This window comes from Ranitomeya variabilis, chromosome 4, assembly GCF_051348905.1.
Source record: "Ranitomeya variabilis isolate aRanVar5 chromosome 4, aRanVar5.hap1, whole genome shotgun sequence".
In the NCBI taxonomy this organism is placed as follows: Eukaryota; Metazoa; Chordata; class Amphibia; order Anura; family Dendrobatidae; genus Ranitomeya; species Ranitomeya variabilis.
Window position 1 is genome coordinate 577594688 of NC_135235.1, and position 26573 is coordinate 577621260.

A 26573-nucleotide genomic window follows, 5' to 3' on the forward strand; every position below is an offset into this window, starting at 1 on the left:
CTGCTGTTAGGGCCGGCGCTCAGTCAGTGCAGGAAGCGGACGCCGGGGGACGCGAATGTAAGTATGTAGTGTTTGTTTTTTTTACATTTACGCTGGTAACCAGGGTAAACATCGGGTTACTAAGCGCGGCCCTGCGCTTAGTAACCCGATGTTTACCCTGGTTACCCAGGGACCTCGGCATCGTTGTCGCTATCGCTGCAGCATCGCTTAATGTGAAGGTACCTTAAGATAGGGGATAATTTTCCGATCTCTGGGACTCCCACCAATTCTGAGAACCGGATCTCTGAAGAGCCCCATGTGAATGGACTGGTGGTTGATCATCTCAGCTGCATTCATTCTTAATGGGACCGCTGAAGATAGCTGAGTGTAGGGCACGACTAGTCTATAGCACTCCTATAAGAATGAATGGAGCAGAGGTGATCGAGAACATGGAGTTCTTCAGAATACCGTTTCTCTGAATCAATGTGGATCCAAGTAGTTGGATCCAGGAACATAACTATAATAGATGCAGGGGTTTCAATCACCAGGTCCTGGAGCTTAGGGGGCCTAAAAGGTCTTGTGGACCCATACGAGAAGGCCATTACTGTTAGAGACTGGCAACAAATTGGGGGCCCAAGGGATTCAAGTTGCACGACTTGTTGGATCCCTAGTGATTGGGAAGATATTCTTTATACTATGGATATGGGATCACTTCCAAACTTGGTACAAATCCCTTAATATTCTCCTCTCCTGATCATCTCACGTGTCAGACTGAAAACCCACAAGAGATAGGTCTCAGGATATAGGCAGGGCGGCGTTAGGGGCAGGCAGACTAGGCTGCTGCCCAGGGCCCCACTTTGTCTAAAATTGGCCCTGGATATAGGCTGTCAGGCAACTGACTGCAGCAGAATCCCTGCCCCACTACAATAAAACTAACCTCTACCCATTCTGCATCCGAAAATAGAGAAAATCAAAAAGAATTTTACTGTTTTCTAGTTTCAGTTCCCCCGTCCAAATTATTCAGTGACACCCTAGAAAATACATAAAGATAGAAATGTCCACATGACAGCCCGCACGTTCTCTGGAAGCCTGCAATACCGTATCTCATATTTTGTTTTAATTTCAAAGAAAGGGAAAGTCCATCAGAAAACAGCAGCTACAATGATATAGTGAGCAGAAAATACAATGTAAGGATGTACAGTAATTACAGACGACATTTTCCAAATGTTAATGCAAATTTTTACAAGAAAAAAAACTGTTACAAAAGCAGAAATGTACAATCCTCCATGTGGAGAGGAACAGCGGGTGGAAGGAAGGAGATTGGAGTACAAGGTGGCACAGATGTGTGATGGCACAGGGGGCAGCAGGTGTTCGGATATTATGGACGCAGCAGGTAGGAAATCCGGAGGAAGAGGAAGATGATTTGGATGGTGGCTGGATATTTAAAGGTAGATGTCTGGAGAAGAGAATGGTGACTGTGAGCTCTGTGCTGTGCACAATGCGCAGTCCCATGCCAACATATACATGCCAGCCATTCATATAGCAGCCGCACCAGCTGGCAACATTATGCAGGAAAACAATGCCATAAACAGATCTCACTTCCTAATAGCTTTGTCTTTCAATTGCTCAACACATTCAAGGTATCTGTTTGCTGTCAGTGAATGAAAATATTGTGTTTCCAGAATGTGAAAAAACCTGCATAAATCTGATACTTTTCAGAGCTGAGGGTTTGTTACTATTGTACCGAGCTTACACAATCCGCTGTGAGCTAAAAAGTAAGACTACCTCAATACCTGCCCTGATACATTGTAACAAACTACCAGGAGAGGACACATATTTGTGCTGCTGATCCATTGGTCTGGGAACAATTGTAGCAAACCTTCAGCTGTGAAAAGTGTTACCTAATAAAATGTTTTTACCTGCTTAAAAGAAATCTGTCATCAGGTTTTTGCAACATAATCTGAGAGCAGCATAAAGTAGAGGCAGAGGCCCTTCTAGGGTTACTTGCTGTTGTTTTTTATAAACTCACTGTTTTATCAGCAGCAGATTATCACTCGAGGACTAGTAAACCTGCTGCCAAATAGTCCAGCCACGCCCTTAACACTGATTGGCAGTTTTCTGCCTATGCGCAGTTTACAAAGAAAGCAGCCAATCAGTGATGTGGACAAGGATATACAGAGCTGAGCATTTAGAGAACTGCTAAATCTGCAGCAGATAAGAGATTTTAATCACAACAGCAGCACCCAGTGAAATAAGTAATACATCACCGGAATCAGGGTCTCTGCCCCCACATCAAGCTGCTCTCAGGTGACAGATTCCCTTTGTTGACTAGTGTGTTCTGATTGGTTGTAACTTTTCATGTATCGTGGGCTACCAAAACTTTTGCAGTTTTTTTCATGATGCATAGAGCCAACAGGTCTCTTTGCTTCCTCTTCCAGCAAGGTACATCATTTGACCACTGCAGCTGATCAGAACTCACTTATTGGGTGCAGAAGTCAAGTGACATCCTCTACCAGAAAAAGAAAGGGGACTAGCAGGGTATACAGCCAGCAATTCCAAGGATTGGCAGCAGTCTGTTGCCTGGGTGTATATACAGGTGCTTCTCACAAAATTAAAATATCATCAAAGAGTTAATTTATTTCAGTTCTTCAATACAAAAAGTGAAACTCATATATTATATAGAATCATTACAGAGTGATCGATTTCAAGTGTTTATTTCTGTTAATGTTGATGATTCTGGCTTACAGCCAATGCAAACCAAAAAGTCATTATCTCAGTAAATTAGAATAATTAACAAAAAACACCTGCAAAGGCTTCCTAAGTGTTTAAAAAGGTAAGAAGACTCCTGACTTGACAGATGTCCAGAAGGCAGTCATTGACACACTCCACAAGGAGGGTAAGCCACAAAAGGTCATTGCTAAAGAAGCTGGCTGTTCACAGAGTGCTGTATCCAAGCATATTAATGGAAGTTTGAGTGGAAGGAAAAAGTGTGGTAGAAAAAGGTGCACAAGCAACCGGGATAATCGCAGCCTTGAATAGATTGTTAAGAAACACAGACGTATCCAGGACATGGGCTACAAGTGTCGCATTCCTTGTGTCAAGCCACTCATGACCAATAGACAACGCCAGAAGCGTCTTACCTGGGCCAATGAGAGAAAGAACTAGACTGTTGTCAGTGGCCCAAGGTGTTGTTTTCAGATGAAAGTAAATTTTGCATTTCATTTGGAAATCAAGGTCCCAGAGTCTGGAGGAAGAGTGGAGAGGCCACAATCCAAGCTGCTTGAGGTCTAGTGTGAAGTTTCCACAATCAGTGATGGTTTGGGGAGCCATGTCATCTGCTGGTGTAGGTCCACTGTGTATTATCAAGACCAAAGTCAGCGCAGCTGTCTACCAGGAAATTTTAGAGCACTTCATGCTTCCCTCTACCGACAAGCTTTTTGGAGATGGAAATTTCATTCTCCAGCAGAACTTGGCACCTCTCCACACTGCCAAAAGTACCAATACCTGGTTTACAAATAACAGTATCACTGTGCTTGATTGGCCAGGAAAGTCACCTGACCTTAACCCCATAGAGAATCTATAGGGTATTGGCAAGAGGAAGATGAGAGACACCAGACCCAACAATGCAGACGAGCTGAAGGCTGCTATCAAAGCAACCTGGGCTTCCATAACACCTCAGCAGTGCCACAGGCTGATCACCTCCATGTCATGCCGCAATGATGCAGTAATTGATGCAAAACGAGCCCCGACCAAGTATTGAGTGCATTTACTGAACATACATCTCAGTAGGACAACATTTCGGATTTTAAAATCATTTTCAAGCTGGTGTCATAAAGTATTCTAATTTACTGAGACAATGACGTTTGGGTTTTCATTGGCTGTAAGCCATAATCATCAACATTAACAGAAATAAACACTTGAAATAGATCACTCTGTTTGTAATGACTCTATATAATATATGAGTTTCACTTTTTATATTGAAGAACTGAAATAAATTACGGTAACTTTTTGCTGATTTTCTAATTTTGTGAGAAGCACCTGTATATATGTTCCATTAAAAAAGAGTAGTGCACCACCCCTTTAAAGCCCTGTGAAATACATTGCATGGCCTTAGTCAAGTACAACATGGCTGTAAATAAGTATGTTTCCATTCACTGACAGCAAACATGGTAAAGAATAGAGAATTGCAGAACTTTCCATTATGAGGAGTAATGTGTTTGGTTTACAAAATACATTTCTAACACTGTCTTAGGGGATTCTGAGTAAATAGGGGGGAGTTCAGGACCCGCATTTATTAATCAGGTTGGATAGAAAGAGAGGTCTGGCTCTGGCAGACACAGTGCATTCATGCCTTGCTTGAACTCAATGAGCACTGCGCAATGCTTTTTTCCACCTGGGGTGGTGCTGCACCAGTCACGCTTTCATTGGTTGGCCAGGTTTGGGATGTTTAACCGACGCTGTGCCAAATGTGTTAACAAATTACCCAAAATTCATTGTTCATTCATTCATAGCCTTCCCTCGACCTCGTCCTATCCATCATACACTACATTAATTTTCCTGGTGCATCCTGCCAAATGTATTTCCATATGTAGCTGGTAATAAGAACCAATTAGGTATTCACGGTTTTGGGCAACGAGCTGATTAAACATTACGGCTTCTGTTTGTTTTCATGTAATTAGGCTGCACATTTCTACGTGCCTCTCGAATTTCAGGCATTAACCTCCAGAATCTATAGCCAGAGCTCACATTATGGTCCAAGCCTCTGCTGAAGGAGGGGTGTAGACATATACACCCCGGAGGATGGCAACACGATGAAGGACTATTCACATTACATTATGCTATGGGGTAACACTGGCTATCTCTGCTATTGCAGGATTCACATGAATGAGACTAAGTTGCAATTCCAAATTCAGCCAACAGGCAACAGTGGCGCTGTTTCTAGGGGAGAAAAACAAAGCTAGTCTTATATGCCAATCTCCTGCAACCTATTCTGTCTAGAACATGGCACCTGGAAAGGGAATAGTTAAAAGAACTGTCCAATAAAGGATTGCAGCCTGAATACTTCTCATCAAAAACTGTACAATTTGGGATTTTAACACTATTATTTCCAGACTGCACTGTGATCTGTTGTCAGGACAGAATAATGGGAATTCAACTTTCACCAAAACAAGACCCCACTGATTCAAGATATGCATGGAGGTTATCTGACCCAAAAATCAAATGTGTTAGGAGTCAACTCAATAGTCTATAAGTCTATAGGGAGAGTGGAAGAGAAAATGATCAGGCATGTTGGATTTCAACATGCCCCATCCTTTGTTCCTTGGGTTATATGTGACGACCAGAGGTATTTGGCCACGTATATGTTCATTTAAATGCTGAGAGGTAATATAATTGTCAGCTACCGAGTATGATCAGGAAAGATGGACTCCGGACTTTCTTCTATGCAGTACAAAATGACTCTAATAAATTAATTTGAATCCAATGAAATTGCCTCTGGTGTGAGTGTAAAATTAAATTGTCAGCTCCTTTGGGGTTGATATGGTTGAGATGATTCTATTTTCTGTAAAACACTGTGGAATACATCAGCACTTTATAATGATTCTGCGCCATTTACCAGCTCCTCGCTGACATACTGGTTCTCCTTTTACCAAGAGGAGCCAATAGGGGGTCCCATCCTTGGGGGGTGCTAGGTCCTCGGTTTTGCTGTTGAGAAGGTTAATATCAGTATTATGTCGCAGTTTCCGATGTCGCCTCCCGGGGATCCAGAGCCGGATAAAAATGAGGAAAAATCATGTCTTATTAAACCAACAACCTCAGGGAACTGAAGATTTTAAGTAGAAATGAGAGGGTGGGCATCAATAATATATGTGTGTACAGCGAGCCCCCAATCACACAGATCAGAGAGGGGGCAGGGAGGGTTCACATAGAACAAGCGAGCGAGGTTAACCCTTTCCCCATTGTTGTGTTTAGCTATTGAAGGCTTAAGTTAAGGATATCAAAAAAAAAGAGAAAAAGCCAACTCACCAATGCAGTACTATGTGCTCCGGAGCCTGGAACATAACCACTGCCATGGACATCAAACGGTTAAGGACATAAAAGACAATGGGTAAAAAAATCGAGACTTTAAAATAGTGATGACATTAGAAAAAATGTATTAATCAGCAAGCAGCACCTACGAGTTTCTGGTGCACCCTATACAGACCAGAAACTCGTAGGTGCTACTTGCTGATCAGTGCATTTTTTCTGATGTTATCACTTTTTTAACACACTTCTATAAAGTCTGGAATTTTTTACTTCATCTCAAGCTGGATTTCTTCTATAGCCTTCAATGAATGATGCAGGCTTATCTATAATCCTAGAAATGTCACATAACAAACTCAGCTCTGCATGGTCAGGGTAACAGATTTCCATACCACACAATTAGAAACAAGAAAGTTGGAGACTCCATCGCTTCCTGGAGTGAAAGTTCTACAAGCTTCATCATATCCTGGCACAAAGTGTTATCTGTAATCTTGCATGGAACCGTAATTAAAAATATTGTGGCCCCTGAAGAGTCAAATGGCTCTTGTCCATCCAGATACTCTGAATGTTAGACTTCTCTCATTCCTTATCACAGAGCAGGTCTACCTATCTAAAGCTGCACCTTCCCATTATGCTGGCGCTTGCCAGCTGCTGGAATCTTATACATGAAACACAGCTACTTATCTGGAGACTTCAGTAGGTGGAAATCTCTATCGCACAGAACAGAAGCTTTGCATCCACCAGCTGCACTTTGGAGCTGTCCATGGTGCCAAAAGGACAGCAGCATCTTAAAACGCGAGACTAAGACAATCTGACTTCCAGATAAGAGTAGGTTGACTTTCTTGATATATTAAAGTTCATAAGATAATGGCAATACATGTCTCATAAGGCTAAAGCCCCCCCCCCCCCGTACATGTCAGATGACTGATGGCCATCATCTATCTCTGGCGATTCTCCCATAGGTAGAGTGAACAATTTGGTGTTCTCTATGAAAGAGCAAAAGCTCATCTGGTGGCACCTGATCTCTAAAGAACAACAGGATAGGCAGGTAGACCAAAATCGGACATACGTGATCCTTTACATCATCTGTCGGGAGGACGCCATACACAGAGTGTTGGTGGAACCCATCGATATAAGTGGGTTTATGCAACGTTAGTCTAATGTGTATGGAGGAGTTTGAGATGCATTACATGTACAGATATCTGACCAATCAGACCAATAAAGGTATGTGTAATTGGCCATCTAATCTGACTGAAATCGGTCTCATCTGTCAGAAAATTGATGTGACATGCTTAGAAATCTGTGTGCCAGACGCAACAATTGTAGCATCTGAAAGATGGCTCCGGTGTAGTTTTACGATGATTTAAACAGAAGAGAAAGACTAAAATATCTGTTGGTGTAAATGGCCAACTCAGACCAATTATATAATCTGCGAGATTAGTCTGATTGTTCACAAATCTGTGTGTGTAAATTGCAGCTTTACCATTTGTCTTATAAGACCCTTCAGCCCCAGGGTCAATTCCTGCGAGACCAAAGACACTGGTCACAGAGATGTAGATGGGGCAAACAGACAGATGACAGCAACTGGACCCTATATATTAGTGTACACAATAACTTCATAAACGTTCCTATCAGTCCCTGTAAATCTATGTGAACAGTCCTTCTGGTGGCATTTATGAGCAGTGTTCAGTTCTGTAGGTACAATAGTGTCTAAGGACTGTATAAGACAGTTTTACTTACTGCCGATTGCTGGTATTATATGCACTCTACTAAATTAGGAAAGTTCAGTTCCTCTTATCTGGAAGTCAGTCCCTTGTTCATTAGGATGCTGCTTCAGCACCATAGACAGCTACAAAGCACTAAGTGACTGCACAGATCCTGTTCTTTATGAGATTTCCATGGTCTGAACAGAACATTTGATCCCATTTATGACCTGACCATGGTGCTGAAGGGACATGAAGGTCTTAAAAGATAGTTATGCTGCCATGTTATGCCCATGGTGCTGACCATGGTGCTGAAGGGACATCAAGGTCCTAAAATATAATTATGCTGCTATGTTGTACCCATTTGACTGCACTTAGGAGCTGTCCATGGTGTTGAAGGGACAAAAAAAAGACAGCTATGCTGCTGTGTGGTGCCCATTTGGCCACACTTAGGAGCTGTCCATGGTGTTGACCATGGTGCTGAAGAGACATCGATGTCCTAAAAGATAGTTAAACTGCTATGTTAGGAGCTCTCCATGGTGATGAAAAGTGATTGTGCTTGAGAAGGACATACTGGGTGACGATGCGCGGGTAGGTGATTACAGAACAGAGTTCAGATGTATTTAGGACTCGTCATAATCTGGATTGAATGCCTGTCAGCAGCACACTAATGTGCCATCATATCTCCCCATCACATCTTTCTAGGCAGCCTTCTGTACGCAGTCTGATGGGTACATTATATCTCAGTGATCACCTGCTGCCTTGATAAAGGGCAATAGACCTGAAGCCTTCTATCATTCACTACAGGAGGAGAAAATTGCATTGGAGTTTCAAGAAAGAACTTGGACTCACCTGGAGGCAGAAGAAAACAAGACAACAAGAGAAGAGCTGGAGAGGAACCCTGGAAATTCATGTTGACTTAGTGACCTGGTGTTTCCTATGTGGGGAATAGTCAGATCTTCACACCTGCACTGTCCTGGAGTCTTCTCCACCAGATTACCATCACCTTGTCCAGTCACTGTGTAATGGGACCTTCCTGGGACTGACTGTGTGCTCCATATGCTGATGTCACCTGAGTCTTCCAGTCTCTTGGAGAATTCTCATTTCACATTCTCAGCGTCTTCAGAGTTAATGTGGGTGATGGCTTTCAGGGCTGCTTGCTTCTTCTTGATGCTCTGTACAGAGCTGTGTCTGGCAGAGAAGGGGCAGTCTGCTTCTGTTAATCTAAGACCTGCCCACCTCGGGCACTGGGTAGGGAGAGGTGTGTAGGACTCAGAGGTGCCAGGAGATAAGCTCCCCCATCCTCTCTCTGCACCTTCCTCTGGATGCTGAGTGCCAGTCCCACACCTAACACTGGCATAATATGTCTCATTAAAGAGTACCAGGGTAATCTTATTAGGACTAGAAAGAATGGACACAATAATAGCATTATTAAAGATTATGCCCCCCCAGCAGTGAGGGCCCTGACAACAGACTGGCTGCTTTATGATGCAGGGCACATTTATTCCAGCATACAGACAGACGTGACAGGCAGTGTTGGAGGGAAACAGTCTATTTGCAGGCACTGAATGTGCACATCACACTGGTTGCAAGCTTCTGGGTTGACAATGAAGGGTCAGTGGGAGGAAATCAAGGAAACCCTCTTTGTAGCCCCCTAGAATCAAATATTTCCAAATGGGCATAAACCCTGAATAGTAACCCTTTCGCCAAATCCCAGCCACACAAATCAATAATCATCAGCACTGTATATATATGTATCAGACACTGCAGGCTTCAGCTGAGCAGAGACGCCCAGGGAATTCAGCAGATGAGGCTGATCAGCCCAATAATCCAGGAGGCTCTGCAGACTTGTACAGACAACAGCTGGAGATTTTTACTGTTTCTTTCTCCAGCAGATTCTTTCTATACAGTAGATCCACTTGTTGCTTGCGGATAAAGCAATAGGTTGCTTTCCTGGGATAGCACCACCCTGACATATGGCTGAGTTTGATACTGCAACTTCAGTGAATGCATTATTAGGCTACAGTCACACGACCGTACTGCATCTCATCCGAGAAAATTAGCCCGATCACACTCTGATCAGAATGTAATCTGATTTTTTTATGTGAAAAGAAGATGGAAAAAAATTGTCTCCATCTTCTCCATTGTGTCAGTCCGGTGAAAATCGGACCATACTCCGATGATATTTGGGGTGCGGTGCGATTTTTTCCACGGACTCGTTGACTTGCATGGCGAAGTACAATCTGGATATATCAGATGCAAATTGTGCATGCTGCAATTTTTTCCTCGGACATGTGCACGAGCCCATAGAATATCATCGGTCCAATGTTTTGTCGGATCACATTCCGACTGAAAATACAGTCGTTCTTAGATTATTTTATCATGATAATTAATTACTTTTCTCCTCATGTCTTGGTGAATGCCAGAAATGTGTTTTGTATTTTCCTTTAGGTACACCCCTCTGTCAATCTGCTCCACCGCCACTTGTGCCAATACCACACATCCTTAGGTTGGCTTTAGACTTCTTCACCTTTTCAGACCAATATCAACTCCAATAGATGTAATTTATCAATTAAGATGAAATCTCCGAGAAGGTTGCTGATCTTGGTGAGATAATCTGTAGAATCAGAATTATCAAATGTATTGGGCATATACTAACTATGGGGGCTGTGAAGTTCCACAACACTGGGATCATTCATCACTAATCACTAGAATCCGGACCGCCTTTGTGGAAGAGTTTAAATAATTGACCATCCACCCTGTGGCTCCATTCAATGTCTATATGACTGTCGGAGATTGACCAGTGATTTTCCACCAAATTTGGTAGGTTAGGTTGACATTTAGATAACATTAATGAACCTATACACATAAGGCTAACGTTGACTTGACCCACTGATATCAAAGGGTTCGGTCAACATTTTGGGATGTTTAAGGGCCACCGACAGATGATTGTTGCAGAGATAAAGATCTGGCATTTCTGATTTTGGACTGCTGATCTTTTTGCTTTCCCTGAGATAAGCAGCCACCAGAGATGTCTCATAGAAAACACAGGAGCACTCGTGTATGGGAGAGTTGGTCGAGATCGTTGCTGGCTGAATGATCAGCTGAACCATCGTTTGGGTGAAAGCTATATAAAGTGTATGGAGGACTTTAGACTCCAGAAGAGGTCATCATTTCTTGACCTTAAGCATTTTGCAACCAGATTGCATGCATAAAAAGATTACGTCAATGAGATTTTCCTCATTTACATGGGGGTTCAGCTAATCCAAATGTGAATCTTAATGCTTTATGCTCATGGGCAGCAACCAAACACCTTTGACCTCACTTTTTTCATGATGGAGAAGGTCTGGCACCCCAAAAGCTATGGTAAACCTCACATGTCTGGGGAACTTTACATTTGTGCTTATGGTCATCTTCCAACCACCAGATTTACTGGGTTGCTTGTATTTAGGAGCTAAATAGCTCTATTGCAATAGATTTGCATCTCATTTATAAGGCCAAATGAGACTTTTCTCTTTTCACTTGACCCCAGGCCATGCAGCCTGCTCCCATCATATGCAAAGCAGTCCACAAAGTGATTTACGCATTTAAATAATAAATGGCTGCATATAGGTTGTTGTCTGTGTAGTGTTTCTTCCAGAGCCTCAAAGTCTTGTCAGATTTCCTTGTGTGTTAAGGAATAGGAAGATGTATTATCACTAATTAGTGGTTAGTGTATGATGAAGAGATTCAGTGTCAGCCCCCCTGGTGGCATTAATGCCTTAAATATCACCAGAAAGGACATGAATGCAGGGTAAACCCCTCTAAGGGGCATGATAGACCTGCACTTACCAGATAAAAGGCAGATTAAGGAGCAGCAATGTTCTTCACTTACAAGTCATAATTATATATAAGGCAAACAGCACCACTTTTATCTACTGGCGGTTTTTGGTATTGCATCCAAGTCTTATTCAGTTGAATACTGCATTCAATGTGCAATCACATTCTGTTTATAGTGTGACATTGAGGTCCACCCGTGGCTACATTTCCAGAATTTGTGACAGTACTGCAAAATCAATATGATTTTACCATAAGGCTAGGGTCACACGACTGTAGATTCTCTCACCCAAGAGAATAAGGACGATCACTCTGATCAAACTCTAATCAGAGGGTGATCAGACTGCGATCCAATTCTCTTGGATGAGGAGAAGATGAAGAAGAAAAGGTGGACTTCTCAAACAGTTGATCTTTTGGAGAGATTTTAATGATAGAACAGGAACCGGAGCTCTGCTACATCTATCGAACCATTCATACATGATTCAACAATTCATTGTAGAGCCGGGACTGACAGCAAAAAGATCAAATATGTCTTGTTAAGGCCGAGAAGCTGAGGTGTAGATGCCAAGACCAAGGAGGAGAGAGCGTCCGAAAGGACAGGAACACAATCCCTCCTGTATGGAATTTTTGCCATGTTTCCATTGATATGTTCCCCAATCTTTCCTGTTACGTCATTTCATGGGGTGAATTGTTTTGCCTCTATTGTGTAGATATAAATGAATAGATCAAAAGGCAATTATCCCTCTGAGAATCGGAAGAAAGACTGACCTGAGGAGCAGCAAGGAAAAACATGGCTTTAATTAGAAGACAGAATGCATTTATCACTGTAGCAGGAGCTGGAGTTATGGATTGCAAAAGAAAAGTGACAGGAGCGGGGAGAATCTCCCCGAGACCACCACCTCTGTAATGAATAGGAATGGAAGGTTTAACATCGATAGTGGGATCCAGCCCCATAAAGACCTTTGGAGAAGGTGCATACAAATCAACCACCTTGAATATATGTATGACCTATTAATACACAGAGCTCTCTTCATCTCATTTACAAATTGGAATATTGACCCTTGCCTAGATATAATATCCTGATGAAATTGGAAAGAGGCAGAAAAAATTATAAGGCTATATATTGTAACTTCTGAACAAGTATATAAATGCAATAATAATGCTCATTATGTACAAAAATATAGTTGCCATAACGCTGCCCCTATGTAACAGAATATATTATAATATAGCTATATTACTGTGTGTTATGCACAAGAATATAATTACTATAATACTGTCCTTTGTACAAGAAATAACAGCTAAATACTATAATATTTCTCTTATGTACAAGAATAAAACAACTAGAATACTGCCCCCTAAGCACAAGAATATAACTACTATAATACTGCCCCTATGTAAAAGAATATAACTACTATAATACTGCTCCCTATGTACAAGAATATAACTACTATAATACTGCTCCCTATGTACAAGACTATAACTACTATAATACTGCTCCTATATACAATAATATAACTACTATATTACTGCTTCTATGTGCAATAATATAACTATTATAATATTTCCCTATGTACAAGAATATAACTACTATAATACTGCCCCCTATGTACAAGAATATAACTACTATAATACTGCCCCCTATGTACAAGAATATAACTACTATAATATTGCCCCTATGTACAAGAATATAACTAGTATAATACTGCCCCCTATGTATAAGAATATCACTACTATAATACTGCTCCCTATGTACAAGAATATAACTATGATAATACTGCTCCTACGTACAAGAATATAACTGCTATAATACTGCCCCTATGTACAAGAATATAACTGCTATAATACTGCCCCTATGTACAAGAATATAACTGCTATAATACTACTCCTATGTACCAGAATATAACTACTATAATACTGCTGCCTATGTACAAGAATATAACTACTATAATACTGCTACTATGTACTAGAATATAACTACTATAATACTGCTTTGATGTACAAGAATATAACTTCTATAATACTGCTCCTATGTACAAGCATGTAACTACTATAATACTGTTCCCTATGTTCCAAAATATAACTACTATAATACTGCCACCTATGTACAAGAATATAACTACTATAATACTGCTTTGATGTACAAGAATATAACTACTATAATACTGCCCCATGTACAAGAATATAACTACTATAATAATGCTTTGATGTACAAGAATATAACTACTATAATACTGCCCCTATGTACAAGAATATAACTACTATAATACTGCTCCCTATGTACCAGAATATAACTACTATAATACTGCCCCTATGTACAAGAATATAACTACTATAATACTGCCCCTATGTACAAGAATATAACTACTATAATACTGCCCCTATGTACAAGAATATAACTACTATAATACTGCCCCCTATGTACAAGAATATAACTACTATAATATTGCCCCTATGTACAAGAATATAACTAGTATAATACTGCCCCCTATGTATAAGAATATCACTACTATAATACTGCTCCCTATGTACAAGAATATAACTATGATAATACTGCTCCTACGTACAAGAATATAACTGCTATAATACTGCCCCTATGTACAAGAATATAACTGCTATAATACTACTCCTATGTACCAGAATATAACTACTATAATCCTGCTTCCTATGTATAAGAATATCACTACTATAATACTGCTGCCTATGTACAAGAATATAACTACTATAATACTGCTACTATGTACTAGAATATAACTACTATAATACTGCTTTGATGTACAAGAATATAACTTCTATAATACTGCTCCTATGTACAAGCATGTAACTACTATAATACTGTTCCCTATGTTCCAAAATATAACTACTATAATACTGCCACCTATGTACAAGAATATAACTACTATAATACTGCCTCCTATGTACAAGAATATAACTACTATAATACTGCTTTGATGTACAGGAATATAACTACTATAATACTGCCCCATGTACAAGAATATAACTACTATAATACTGCCCCTATGTACAAGAATATAACTACTATAATACTGCTCCCTATGTACCAGAATATAACTACTATAATACTGCCCCTATGTACAAGAATATAACTACTATAATATTGGCTTTATTGACAAGAATACAACAATGACAACACTGTCTTGTTTATAAATGTATTATTTTTGTTTTTATTTATCTATAGAAGGCCATAATCATAAGATTATAAACTTCCGTATGACAAATTTGTACACAAGTCTGAGAGTGCATCTTGTGATCTCCTGACCCTGTTCTATCATTCAGGAATTAAACAGAGATTCTAATTACACCTCAGGGCACAAGGACAGTTTGAGGGTCATGAATCAAGATGCAGTAATTACCATCATGTTCACAAGTTTTCCTTCATTATTCTTTATCCTCGTTACACGATTTATTGACAATGCAAAGTCACCCGCAACCTGAGGTGGAAGTCAGGTTGTCACATGTTTACAGGATAAAGCCAGTGACCTAAATGGTCATATTAATTAACTGGGATTAAAAATGTGGTAATATATGCCCAATACATTTCGGTATATACATGTATACTTTAATGTATGTATATATATATATATATATATATATATATATATATATATATATATATATACACACATACTGTATATATAAAATGCATATACTGTATAAATATATTACTACATCCTATGTGGAAAATTATAACTATTATAATACTGCCCCTATGCAGGGCCGCCATCAGGGCATTACTGCCCTGACTGGTGTATGGGGCTCGGTGGGCAGAGGGGGCCCGCATCGGGCACCGTCTCATCTGCTCACCGGGCCCCCCCTACAGGCGCTGCGGCACGTTATTGACGTGCGGGCCCGCACGTCAATAGCTAACAGCCGCCAGCCAATCGGAAGCTGGCAGCAGACTTGAGCCACAGCGCGCACTTCGCCGCCAGCAGACATCATTGTCAGCCGCCGGCGAGTGCGCGCTTCACCTGCGTGGAGGGAGTGAGCTTTGCCCGCCGCAGGAGCGCGGGCAGGTAAGAACTCATGGTTTTTTTTTTTTAGAGCGGTTATCCAGGGGACCCCGGGGCAGAATGCTGGACACACTGGGGCAGAGATGCTGGACACGCTGGGGCAGAGATGCTGGACATACTGGGGCAGAAATGCTGGACACACTGGGGCAGAGATGCTGGACACACTGGGGCAGAGATGTTGGACACACTGGGGCAGAGATGCTGGACACGCTGGGGCAGAGATGCTGGACATACTGGGGCAGAGATGTTGGACACACTGGGGCAGAGATGCTGGACACACTGGGGCAGAGATGCTGGACACACTGGGGCAGAGATGCTGGACACACTGGGGCAGAGATGCTGGACACACTGGGGCAGAGATGCTGGACACATTGGGGCAGAGATGCTGGATACACTGGGGCAGAGATGTTGGACACACTGGGGCAGAGATGCTGGACACACTTGGGCAGAGATGCTGGACACACTGGGGCAGAGATGCTGGACACACTGGGGCAAAAATGCTGGACACACTTGGGCAGAGATGCTGGACACACTGGGGCAGAGATTCTGGACACACTGGGGCAGAGATTCTGGACACACTGGGGCAGAGATTCTGGACACACCGGGGCAGAAATGCTGGACACTGGGGGCAGAGATGCTGGACACACTGGGGCAGAGATGCTGGACATTGGGAGCAGAGATGCTGGACATTGGGGGCAGAAATGCTGGACATTGGGGGCAGAGATGCTGGAGACACTGGGGGCAGAAATGCTAGAGACACTAGGGACAGAAATGCTGGAGCCACTGGGGGCAGAAAGGAGATACGAGCATGATTGGAGACACGGAGCAGAATGAAAGACATGGGGGCATGATTGGAGACAGATCGTGCCGGATCATGGGGCAAGATGGATACGATGGAGACAGATGGGGCAGGATGGGGAGATCATATGGGGCAGGATGGGGAGATCATATGGGGCAATCATATGGGGCAGGATGGGGAGATCATATGGGGCAGAATGGAAACTCATGACGGCAGGATGCGAGAACATATGGCTGGATCCAGGAATGAGACATGGGGGCCAGGATGGGGGATATTATTACCATAGGGGCTAATTAAGGGATATTATTACTGCAGTGACTTATTTTTTTATTTTTTGAGTATACTGTTTTAAATGGGGGGACGGTCCTGTTACTGTGTAGAGTGATACTATGTCACCGATTTTTCTTCATGTGGTGTCATGTAGAAGTTGGGAAAAATTAAGTAATGTGTTCTGCAAGCGGAGCTCGAGATAACTGTGTTATTTCCTGTAGAGACGAGTCCTGGCTGGAAGAAGTGACGGCGGTCTGTGCTGGATGAAAGTTGAAAGATGAAGGACTTCACCTAGAGACATCACTAGTGAGTCAGTGTGTTACCTATACACTGACACTATACACTGTATACTATATACAGAGCCCCTGTGTATAATATCACCAGTGATCACTGTATTACCTGTACACAGACACTGCATACTAAGTACAGATCTCCTGTGTATAATGGCACTTATGGTGATGGTATTGTGTTTTTTTTATTACTGATCAGTATTGTAGTATTTGGTCACTTTGTGGTGGTAATATGTGGTCTGGTCATGGTGCGGTGGTATTTGTCCCTTGTATGTGCTATTTGGTCACTATGTGGTAATAATATGGTGTCTGGTCATTGTGCTGTGGTATTTGTTCCTTGTATGTGATGTTATTCGATCACTGTGGCGATAATATGTGGTCTTGACATGGTGTAGCGATATTTGTTCTTTGTATGTGATATTATTGGTCATTTTAAAAATTGAAAAATAAATAAAAATATACCTAAATTGTATTGCATATTTTAACAAATATTTAATAGGTTACAGTAGAGTAGGACCCGGCCAAAAGTTTCTACCGTGTTATGGTGGTGGCTTAAAAAATCTTTTGGCCAAAACAATACTGCCCCCATGTACAAGAATATAACTACTATAATACTTCTCCTATGTACAAGAATATAACTACTATAATATTGCCCCTATGTACAAGAATATAACTACTATAATACTGCCCCCTATGTACAAGAATATAACTACTATAATACTGCTCCTATGTACAAGAATATAACTACTATAATACTGCCCCCTATGTACAAGAATATAGCTACTATAATACTGCCCCCTATGTACAAGAATATAACTACTATATTACTGCCCCTATGTACAAGAATATAACTACTATAATACTTCTCCTATGTACAAGAATATAACTACTATAATATTGCCCCTATGTACAAGAATATAACTACTATAATACTGCCCCCTATGTACAAGAATATAACTACTATGTTACTGCCCCTATGTACAAGAATATAACTACTATAATACTTCTCCTATGTACAAGAATATAACTACTATAATATTGCCCCTATGTACAAGAATATAACTACTATAATATTGCCCCTATGTACAGGAATATAACTACTATAATACTGCTCCTGTGTACAAGAATATAACTACTATAATACTGCCCCATGTACAAGAATATAACTACTATAATACTGCTCCCTGTGTACAAGAATATAACTACTATAATACTTCTCCTATGTACAAGAACATAACTAATATAATACTGCCTCTATGTACAAGAATATAACTACTATATTACTGCCCCTATGTACAAGAATATACTGTAACTACTATAATACTTCTCCTATGTACAAGAACATAACTACTATAATACTGACTCCTATGTACAGGAATGTAACTACTATAATACTGCCCCTATGTACAAGAATATAACTACTATATTACTGCCCCTATGTACAAGAATATAACTACTATAATACTTCTCCTATGTACAAGAATATAACTACTATAATATTGCCCCTATGTACAAGAATATAACTACTATAATACTGCTCCTGTGTACAAGAATATAACTACTATAATACTGCCCCTATGTACAAGAATATAACTACTATAATACTGCTCCCTATGTACAAGAATATAACTACTATAATACTGCTCCCTATGTACAAGAATATAACTACTATAATACTTCTCCTATGTACAAGAACATAACTACTATAATACTGCCTCTAAGTACAAGAATATAACTACTATAATACTGCCCCTATGTACAAGAATATAACTACTATAATACTGCCTCTAAGTACAAGAATATAACTACTATAATACTTCTCCTATGTACAAGAATATAACAAGAAATAAACTTACATCTGTCTGCTGTTGTTATTGAAGATTTTGTGTCTCTGATCTTAGGTTGCTTCAGGGGAAGCTCTACAGGGTATCAATGGAAATGAGAATTGACAGTACTGGAATATCTTTTAGTTGTTGTCCTGGCTGTAGTCATTCTATGTGACTGCAGACTGCTGAATCGTGGCAGTGTGCAGTGGACACACTGTCATGATTCCCTAGCATGCCTGGTGCGCCCATTACTCCCTTGGCTTACCTCATTGGATGGGAATTAAAAGGAAGCAGCAGAGTCTAATTTGAACATGACTGCAAGTTGGCATATCGCATACATTCGGTCATGTGACCACCCGCTTGCAGAGGTAATATCGAGGAATCGTGACAGTGTGTGCACCAAACACTGTCACGATTTGGCAGTCTGTAGTCACATAGAGACGTTTGTGTTCTACCTCACCATATTTGTTGATTGTTGTTGGATCAGGGCCATAGAAGTGTGCACCCCTATACCAAATTACGAGCATTGCTGCTTTTCCTTTAACTTGTTTTGAGTGTTTTTCAGAGTTTCAGCAAAGTTTCATTAGGGTCTTAGTTTTTACCATCAGAGTCTCATCAGTTGTTTTGGTTTGATAAATGGCAAAATATAATATTGGCTTTTCAAGCTTCTCTTTTCAACTAGTCTGTCAGAATTGGACAGGACATGGATGGCATCTCATTGCTGTGCAATTTTATCATGGACTCATGGACTTGCAAAGGTGAGATTGATCCGTGACTCAGCTGAATATAGGACAAGTCTCACTCTCCATGATTTTGCGCAGACCATAAAAATACACGGATAATCTATAGACTATAAAAATACAGCCCCATAGACTGTAGTGGGATTCACATTCAATCCATCAAAAAAAGTTGGATAGAGCCTGAATTTAAAAACTGAGGTCTGAATGAGCCCTTAGAGCAGGGGTCTCAAACTCGACTGGGTAGATGGCCAAATATATTAAAAAAAATAAAATTTGGCGGGCCACATTCTTTGAAGGACAAAGTGACATTTTTATGCTGGCAGCCCTTTATTTCAGTAGAATGTGTGCCATTGGACACACATTCAATTGAAATGTATTCCCATGCAGAGACTCTGCACAGTAGTACTAATGCAAGCTGCCGGCCAATCAGAGGCCAGCAGCTGACATATGCATGCTGGCGAATGACAGCAGAGGTGTATCTATGTTTTCTAGCACCCAGGGCAAGAACTCAGTTTGGAGCCAATACCACCCCCTCAGCACATATGGGATGTGCACACTTAGTTATGCATACCTCCCAACTTTTGAAGATGGGAAAGAGGGACAAAGTTTCGCGCGCCGCGGCAAATTTTAGGCCACGCCTCTGACCACACCCATTCATAATTAGTCACACGCATATCCACGTCCCAACCACACCCATTTAGCACTGCTGATCACACTGTTTCATATACAATAATTATAAACAAAAAAATATGGCCACACAGTGCCCCATACTGTATAATGGCCACACATGATGCTCCATACTGTATAATGGCCACACATGACGCTCCATACTGTATAATGAACACACATGACGCTCCATACTGTATCATGAACACACATGATGCTCCATACTGTATAATGACCGCACATGATGCTGCATACTGTATAATGGCCGCACATGATGCTCCATACTGTACACTCACCGGCCACTTTATTAGGTACACCTGTCCAACTTCTTGTTAACACTTAATTTCTAATCAGCCAATCACATGGCGGCAACTCAGTGCATTTAGGCATGTAGACATGGTCAAGACAATCTCCTGCAGTTCAAACCGAGCATCAGTATGGGGAAGAAAGGTGATTTGAGTGCCTTTGAACGTGGCATGGTTGTTGGTGCCAGAAGGGCTGGTCTGAGTATTTCAGAAACTGCTGATCTACTGGGATTTTCACGCACAACCATCTCTAGGGTTTACAGAGAATGGTCCGAAAAAGAAAAAAAATCCAGTGAGCGGCAGTTCTGTGGGCGGAAATGCCTTGTTGATGCCAGAGGTCAGAGGAGAATGGGCAGACTGGTTCGAGCTGATAGAAAGGCAACAGTGACTCAAATCGCCACCCGTTACAACCAAAGTAGGCCTAAGAGCATCTCTGAACGCACAGTGCGTCGAACTTTGAGGCAGATGGGCTACAGCAGCAGAAGACCACACCGGGTACCACTCCTTTCAGCTAAGAACAGGAAACTGAGGCTACAATTTGTACAAGCTCATCGAAATTGGACAGTAGAAGATTGGAAAAACGTTGCTTGGTCTGATGAGTCTCGATTTCTGCTGCGACATTCGGATGGTAGGGTCAGAATTTGGCGTAAACAACATGAAAGCATGGATCCATCCTGCCTTGTATGGAGCATCTTTGGGATGTGCAGCCGACAAATCTGCGGCAACTGTGTGATGCCATCATGTCAATATGGACCAAAATCTCTGAGGAATGCTTCCAGCACCTTGTTGAATCTATGCCACGAAGAATTGAGGCAGTTCTGAAGGCAAAAGGGGGTCCAACCCGTTACTAGCATGGTGTACCTAATAAAGTGGCCGGTGAGTGTATAATGTCCGCACATGATGCTCCATACTGTATAATGGCCACACAGTGCTCCATACTGTATAATGGCAAAACGGTGCTCCATCATCAAAGGACGCATGCGTTCCTCTGCTATTCCTTCTTCCCCGGAGCTCTCCAGTGACAGCCAATCCGGGTAAGACTTCTCCTATAAGAGGCTGACCTTCCTGCTTTGCGATGCCTGATTGTCATATAGCCTCTGCTTGTGCATCTGGCCAGTTCGCTGTACCTGTGCTCTCTGTCTTTTGTGTACTGCGTAGTCTGAGCCTATTGTCCTTGTCCTGCCTGCTTCGCCCCTGTGTTTGTTGCTTTTCTTCAGTTACCCCGCCGTACTTATTTTGTTCTTCTTTATTTCTTTTTCCTTGCAGCCTTCACCTGTCTCGGCTCCCCAGCCTCTCCGGTCTGACGTCCGTCTTCCTGGTCCTGAGGTTCGGTCCTGCCTTCCCGATTTTCCTTTACTGTAGCGCGAACGTGTAGGGAAGAGAGTGGACCCTCTGGACCGCGGAAAAGACCTACCCCTGGGCGAGCTGACCTTATGGACCCGACCCCTATACAGGAACCGTCAGGGGCAAGCCCAGAGGAGCCAAAACCGCAGTAGCCGTACCAAGAGGGGCGGCTCTAGAGAGAGAGGAAACAAGAACAGAGGGGAAAAGGCCGAAGGAGGGTGGAGAACAAAAAAGGAAAACCGGGAAGGCAGGACCGAACCTCATGACCAGGAAGACGGACGTCAGACCGGAGAGGCTGGGGAGCTGAGACAGGTGAAGGCTGCAGGAAAAAAGAAATAAAGAAGAACTAAATAAGTACGACGGGGTAACTGAAAAAAAGCAACAAACACAGGGGCGAAGCAGGCAGGACAAGGACAATAGGCTCGGACTACGCAGTACACAAAAGACAGAGAGCACAGGTAGAGCGAACTGGCCAGATGCACAAGCGGAGGCTATATGACAATCAGGCATCGCAAAGCAGGAAGGTCAGCCTCTTATAGGAGAAGTCTTACCCGGATTGGCTGTCACTGGAGAGCTCCGGGGGAGAAGGAATAGCAGAGGAACGCATGCGTCCTTTGATGATTCCAGAGCGCCTGCGCAAACACCGGATGCGCCTTACAGAGCGAGATACCAGAAGTGAAGAGACGATCTGAGGACGAGCGCACTGTGACCTGGAAGAGGAGCGGCGGGGACGCACAGCGGCAGGAGGATGGGACATTGCATTGAAGAGAAGCTGGTGCGCTGGAACCTGGAGGAGGAGCGGTGGCGGCGACACGCAGTGACAGGAGCGGTAACAGCCCCACTGTATAATGACACACACGCACAGCCCAACTGTATAATGACACACACGCACAGCCCCGCTGTATAATGACACACGCACAGCCCCGCTGTATAATGACACACACGCGCAGCCTTGCTGCATAATGACACACACGCACAGCCCCGCTGCATAATGACACACGCACAGCCCCGCTGCATAATTACACACACTCACAGCCCCGCTGTATAATGACATTCACACACGCACAGCCCCGCTGTATGACACACACGCACAGCCTTGCTGCATAATGACACACACGCACAGCCCCGCTGCACAATGACACATACGCACAGCCCCGCTGCATAATGACACACACGCACAGCCCTGCTGTATAATGACATTCACACACGTACAGCCCCACTATATAATACACACACAGCTACACTGTATAATGACAGGCACACGCTCAGCCCCACTGTATAATGACACATTCGCACAGCCCTACTGTATGACACACAAACACGCACAGCGCCACTGTAAAATGACACACACGTACAGCCCCACTGTATAATGACACACACAACCCCACTGTATAATGACATACAGGCATGCAGCTCACACACAGGCACACAGCTCATGCACACAGCTCACACACACAGCTCACACACACACGCAGCACACACACGCAGCAGCACACACACACGCAGCATCACACACACACGCAGCATCACACACACGCAGCATCACACACACACGCGCGCAGCATCACACATACACACGCAGCATCACAAACGCAGCTCACAAACACATGCAGCTTTGACACAAATGCATCACACACACGCAGCCATCACACACACATGCAGCTCTGACACAAATGCATCACACACGCAGCCATCACACACACGCAGCCATCACAGACACACACGCAGCCATCACACACACACGCAGCCATCACACACACACATGCAGCCATCACACACACACGCAGCCATCAAACACACACATGCAGCCATAACACACACGCAGCCATCACACACACATGCAGCCATCACACACGCAGCCATCACAGACACACACGCAGCCATCACACACACACGCAGCCATCACACATATGCAGCCATCACACACACGCAGCCATCACAGACACACACCCAGCCATCACACAGACACACACGCAGCCATCACACATACGCAGCCATCACACATACGCAGCCATCATAGACACACACGCAGCAATCACACATACGCAGCCATCACACACACACACCAGATACCTCATACACACACACGCACACACACATGCAGCATCACACACACACATCACACAATCTCCTCTGTGGTGCAGGGGCGGCTGATGTCCATGTGCAGCTCTTCAGTTTCTCCTGCTCACAGCTCTGCACTGTCCCGGCACCTCCTCCGTCTCTCCTTCTCTGCCGGGATAGCAGATAAGAGCAGGAGAAGCCGGAGCTCCGTGCACAAACAGGAGGTATGCTGAGTCACTGACCTTTCATCTTGATTGCTGCTGGCTCTCTCCCTCAGTGTGGCAGCACCGCACAGGGGGCGGGGGGGGCGGGGTCGGTCGGCAGGTGACCCAGCTTTTATTAAAAAAAAAAAAAAAACAGCCACAAACCTTAAACCTTGCTCAGGTGCCGCCCCCTGCATTGTCCCCGCCCTAGGCACGTAGTGCGGGACAACTAATGTCCCTCCCAGGATCGTGGGGCTGACTGTCAAAATCAGGACAGTCCCGCGGGATCCGGGACGGTTGGGAGCTATGAGTTATGTGCTGATGAGCTGCTCTTCCTAATTCAATGTTCAGTGAAAAACAGAGAAGTATTAAGAAAAGCTCTTTGTCACGTGAAGGTAACTATGAAAATTGCCTGAGTGACGCGGCCATGTGATGACTGTTGGAACCTGCAGGGCTGAATCCTGACAGTGAGGATATTACATGCTCTTAGGATTGACATTACAGGGCTTCATTTTATAATTAAAGGGCTCATCCAGGTTGGAGATCATACCGCATGTGTAGCCGGTGCGCCTGCTCTGGGGCCCGGAGGTTGAGGGAGACCCCTGCATGGAGGTGGTGGAATGGGCAATGTTGGGGGTGGTGGGGGAGAGAGCAATGATAGAGGTGGTGAAAAAGGCAATGATAGGAGTGGTGGTAGAGAAAGCAATGATAGAGTTGATGGAAAGGGCAATGATGGGGGTGGGGGAGAAAGCAATGATGGAGGTGGTGGAAAGGGCAATAATGGGGATGGTGGGGAAGAAGGCAATGATGGAGGTGGTGGAGAGGACAATGATGGGGTGGAGGGGGAGAACAATAACTGGGGTGGTGGAAAGGGCAATGATTGGGGTGGTGGAGAGGGCAATGATGGAGGTTGTGGAGAGGGCAATGATGAGGGTGGTGGCGATGGCAATGATGGAGGTGATGGAGAGGGCGATGATGGAGGTGATGAAGATGGGGGGAGGACAATGAGGGATGTGGAGGATTGGGATGGGAGGAAGGGGGACTTATAATGGACTTATGAACAGGGGAAGGGGAGGAGGACATTAGATATGGATGTAAAACGAATTGAGTGGAGGAGGAAGGTGATTCATTGTGATGCTATAAGGGACTTAAAATTTATTGGAGATTTGGAGAGGACGCGATAAGGTGTAGAGGACCCTTTAGAATGAACTGAAAGGTGGGAGAAGATGCTGTTAGGGACTTGTAATGAACTGGGAGGTGGCGTAGGATGCTCAGTACCAGATATCGTCTTCTCCCACCCCTAAATTCATTTTAATGCTATCAAGGACTTATAATGAATGATGGGGATGCAGGACAGGGACTAAGGTCACGTGCACACATACAGAATTTGCAGGAGAAAATTCTGCTGCATGTCGTAATTTGTTGGCAGGAAGAAAGTTGCGTAAAATACTTTAATTTTTTTCCACATTTTTGCCATGCTTTTGTTACGTATTTTTCCCATTAGTACGGGTGAAATACGCTGCAAGAATTGACATTATGCAGATTTTAACCCCTTTACCCCAAGGGTGGTTTGCATGTTAATGACCAGGACAATTTTTAAAATTCTGACCACTGTCCCCTTATGAGGTTATAACACTGGAACGCTTGAATGGATCCCAAGGATTCTGACAATATTTTCTTGTGACATATTGTACTTCATGATAGTGGTAAAAGTTATTTGATATTACCTGCGTTTATTTGTTCAAATTTGAATTTTCATGCCCTTAAATCACACAAATATGTCACACAAAATACTTAATAGGTAACATTTCTCACATGTCTACTTTACATCAGCACAATTTTGGAACCACATTTTTTTGTTATAAGGGTTAAAAGTTAACCAGCAATCTCTCATTTTTACAACACCAACACATTTGAAGTCACTTTGAGGGGTCTGTATAATAGAAAATACCCAGAAGTGATACATGCTAAAAACTGCACCCCTCAAGGTGCACAAAACCAAATTCAAGAAGTTTATTAACCCTTCAGGTGCTTCACATGAATTTTTCGAGTTTTTTTTTTAAAATTAACATTTACCTTTTTTTCACAAAAATTTAATTCAGATCCAATTTGTTTTATTTTACCAAGGGTAACAGGAAAAATTGGAACCCAAAAGTTGTTGTGCAATTTGTCCTGAGTACGCTGATACCCCTTATGTGGGGGTAAACCACTGTTTGGGCGCATGGCAGAGCGCGGAAGGGAAGGAGCGCCATTTGACTTTTCATTGCAAAATTGACTAGAATTAAGATAGAATGCCATGTCGCGTTTGGAGAGCCCCTGATGTGCCTAAACAGTGGAAACACCCCACAAGTGCCACCATTTTGGAAAGTAGACCCCCTAAGGAACTTATCTAGATGTGTGGTGAGCACTTTAAACGCCTGAGTGCTTTACAGAAGTATAAAATGTAGAGCCATGAAAATAAGAAAATCATTTTTTTCCACAAAAATGATCTTTTAGTTTTTATTTTCCCAAGGGTATCTAAA

At 42.8% G+C, this 26573-nt stretch overlaps 1 protein-coding gene across 4 annotated transcripts in view; it reads right to left on the bottom strand.

Moving 5' to 3' along the window:
• CHRNA4 (cholinergic receptor nicotinic alpha 4 subunit) overlaps positions 1-26573 on the bottom strand; it is a 304030-nt gene that overhangs the window by 83490 nt on the left and 193967 nt on the right. Inside the window, exon 1 of one of the 4 annotated variants that reach the window (XM_077252939.1) lies at positions 8556-9030. The exons of the other annotated variants lie outside the window; for them this stretch is intronic. Within the exon in view, the coding sequence (XP_077109054.1) occupies positions 8556-8616 (61 nt within the window). The 5' untranslated portion in view covers positions 8617-9030. Of the gene's footprint in view, positions 1-8555; positions 9031-26573 lie in introns of those variants that run through there. 4 annotated transcript variants of the gene reach the window in all.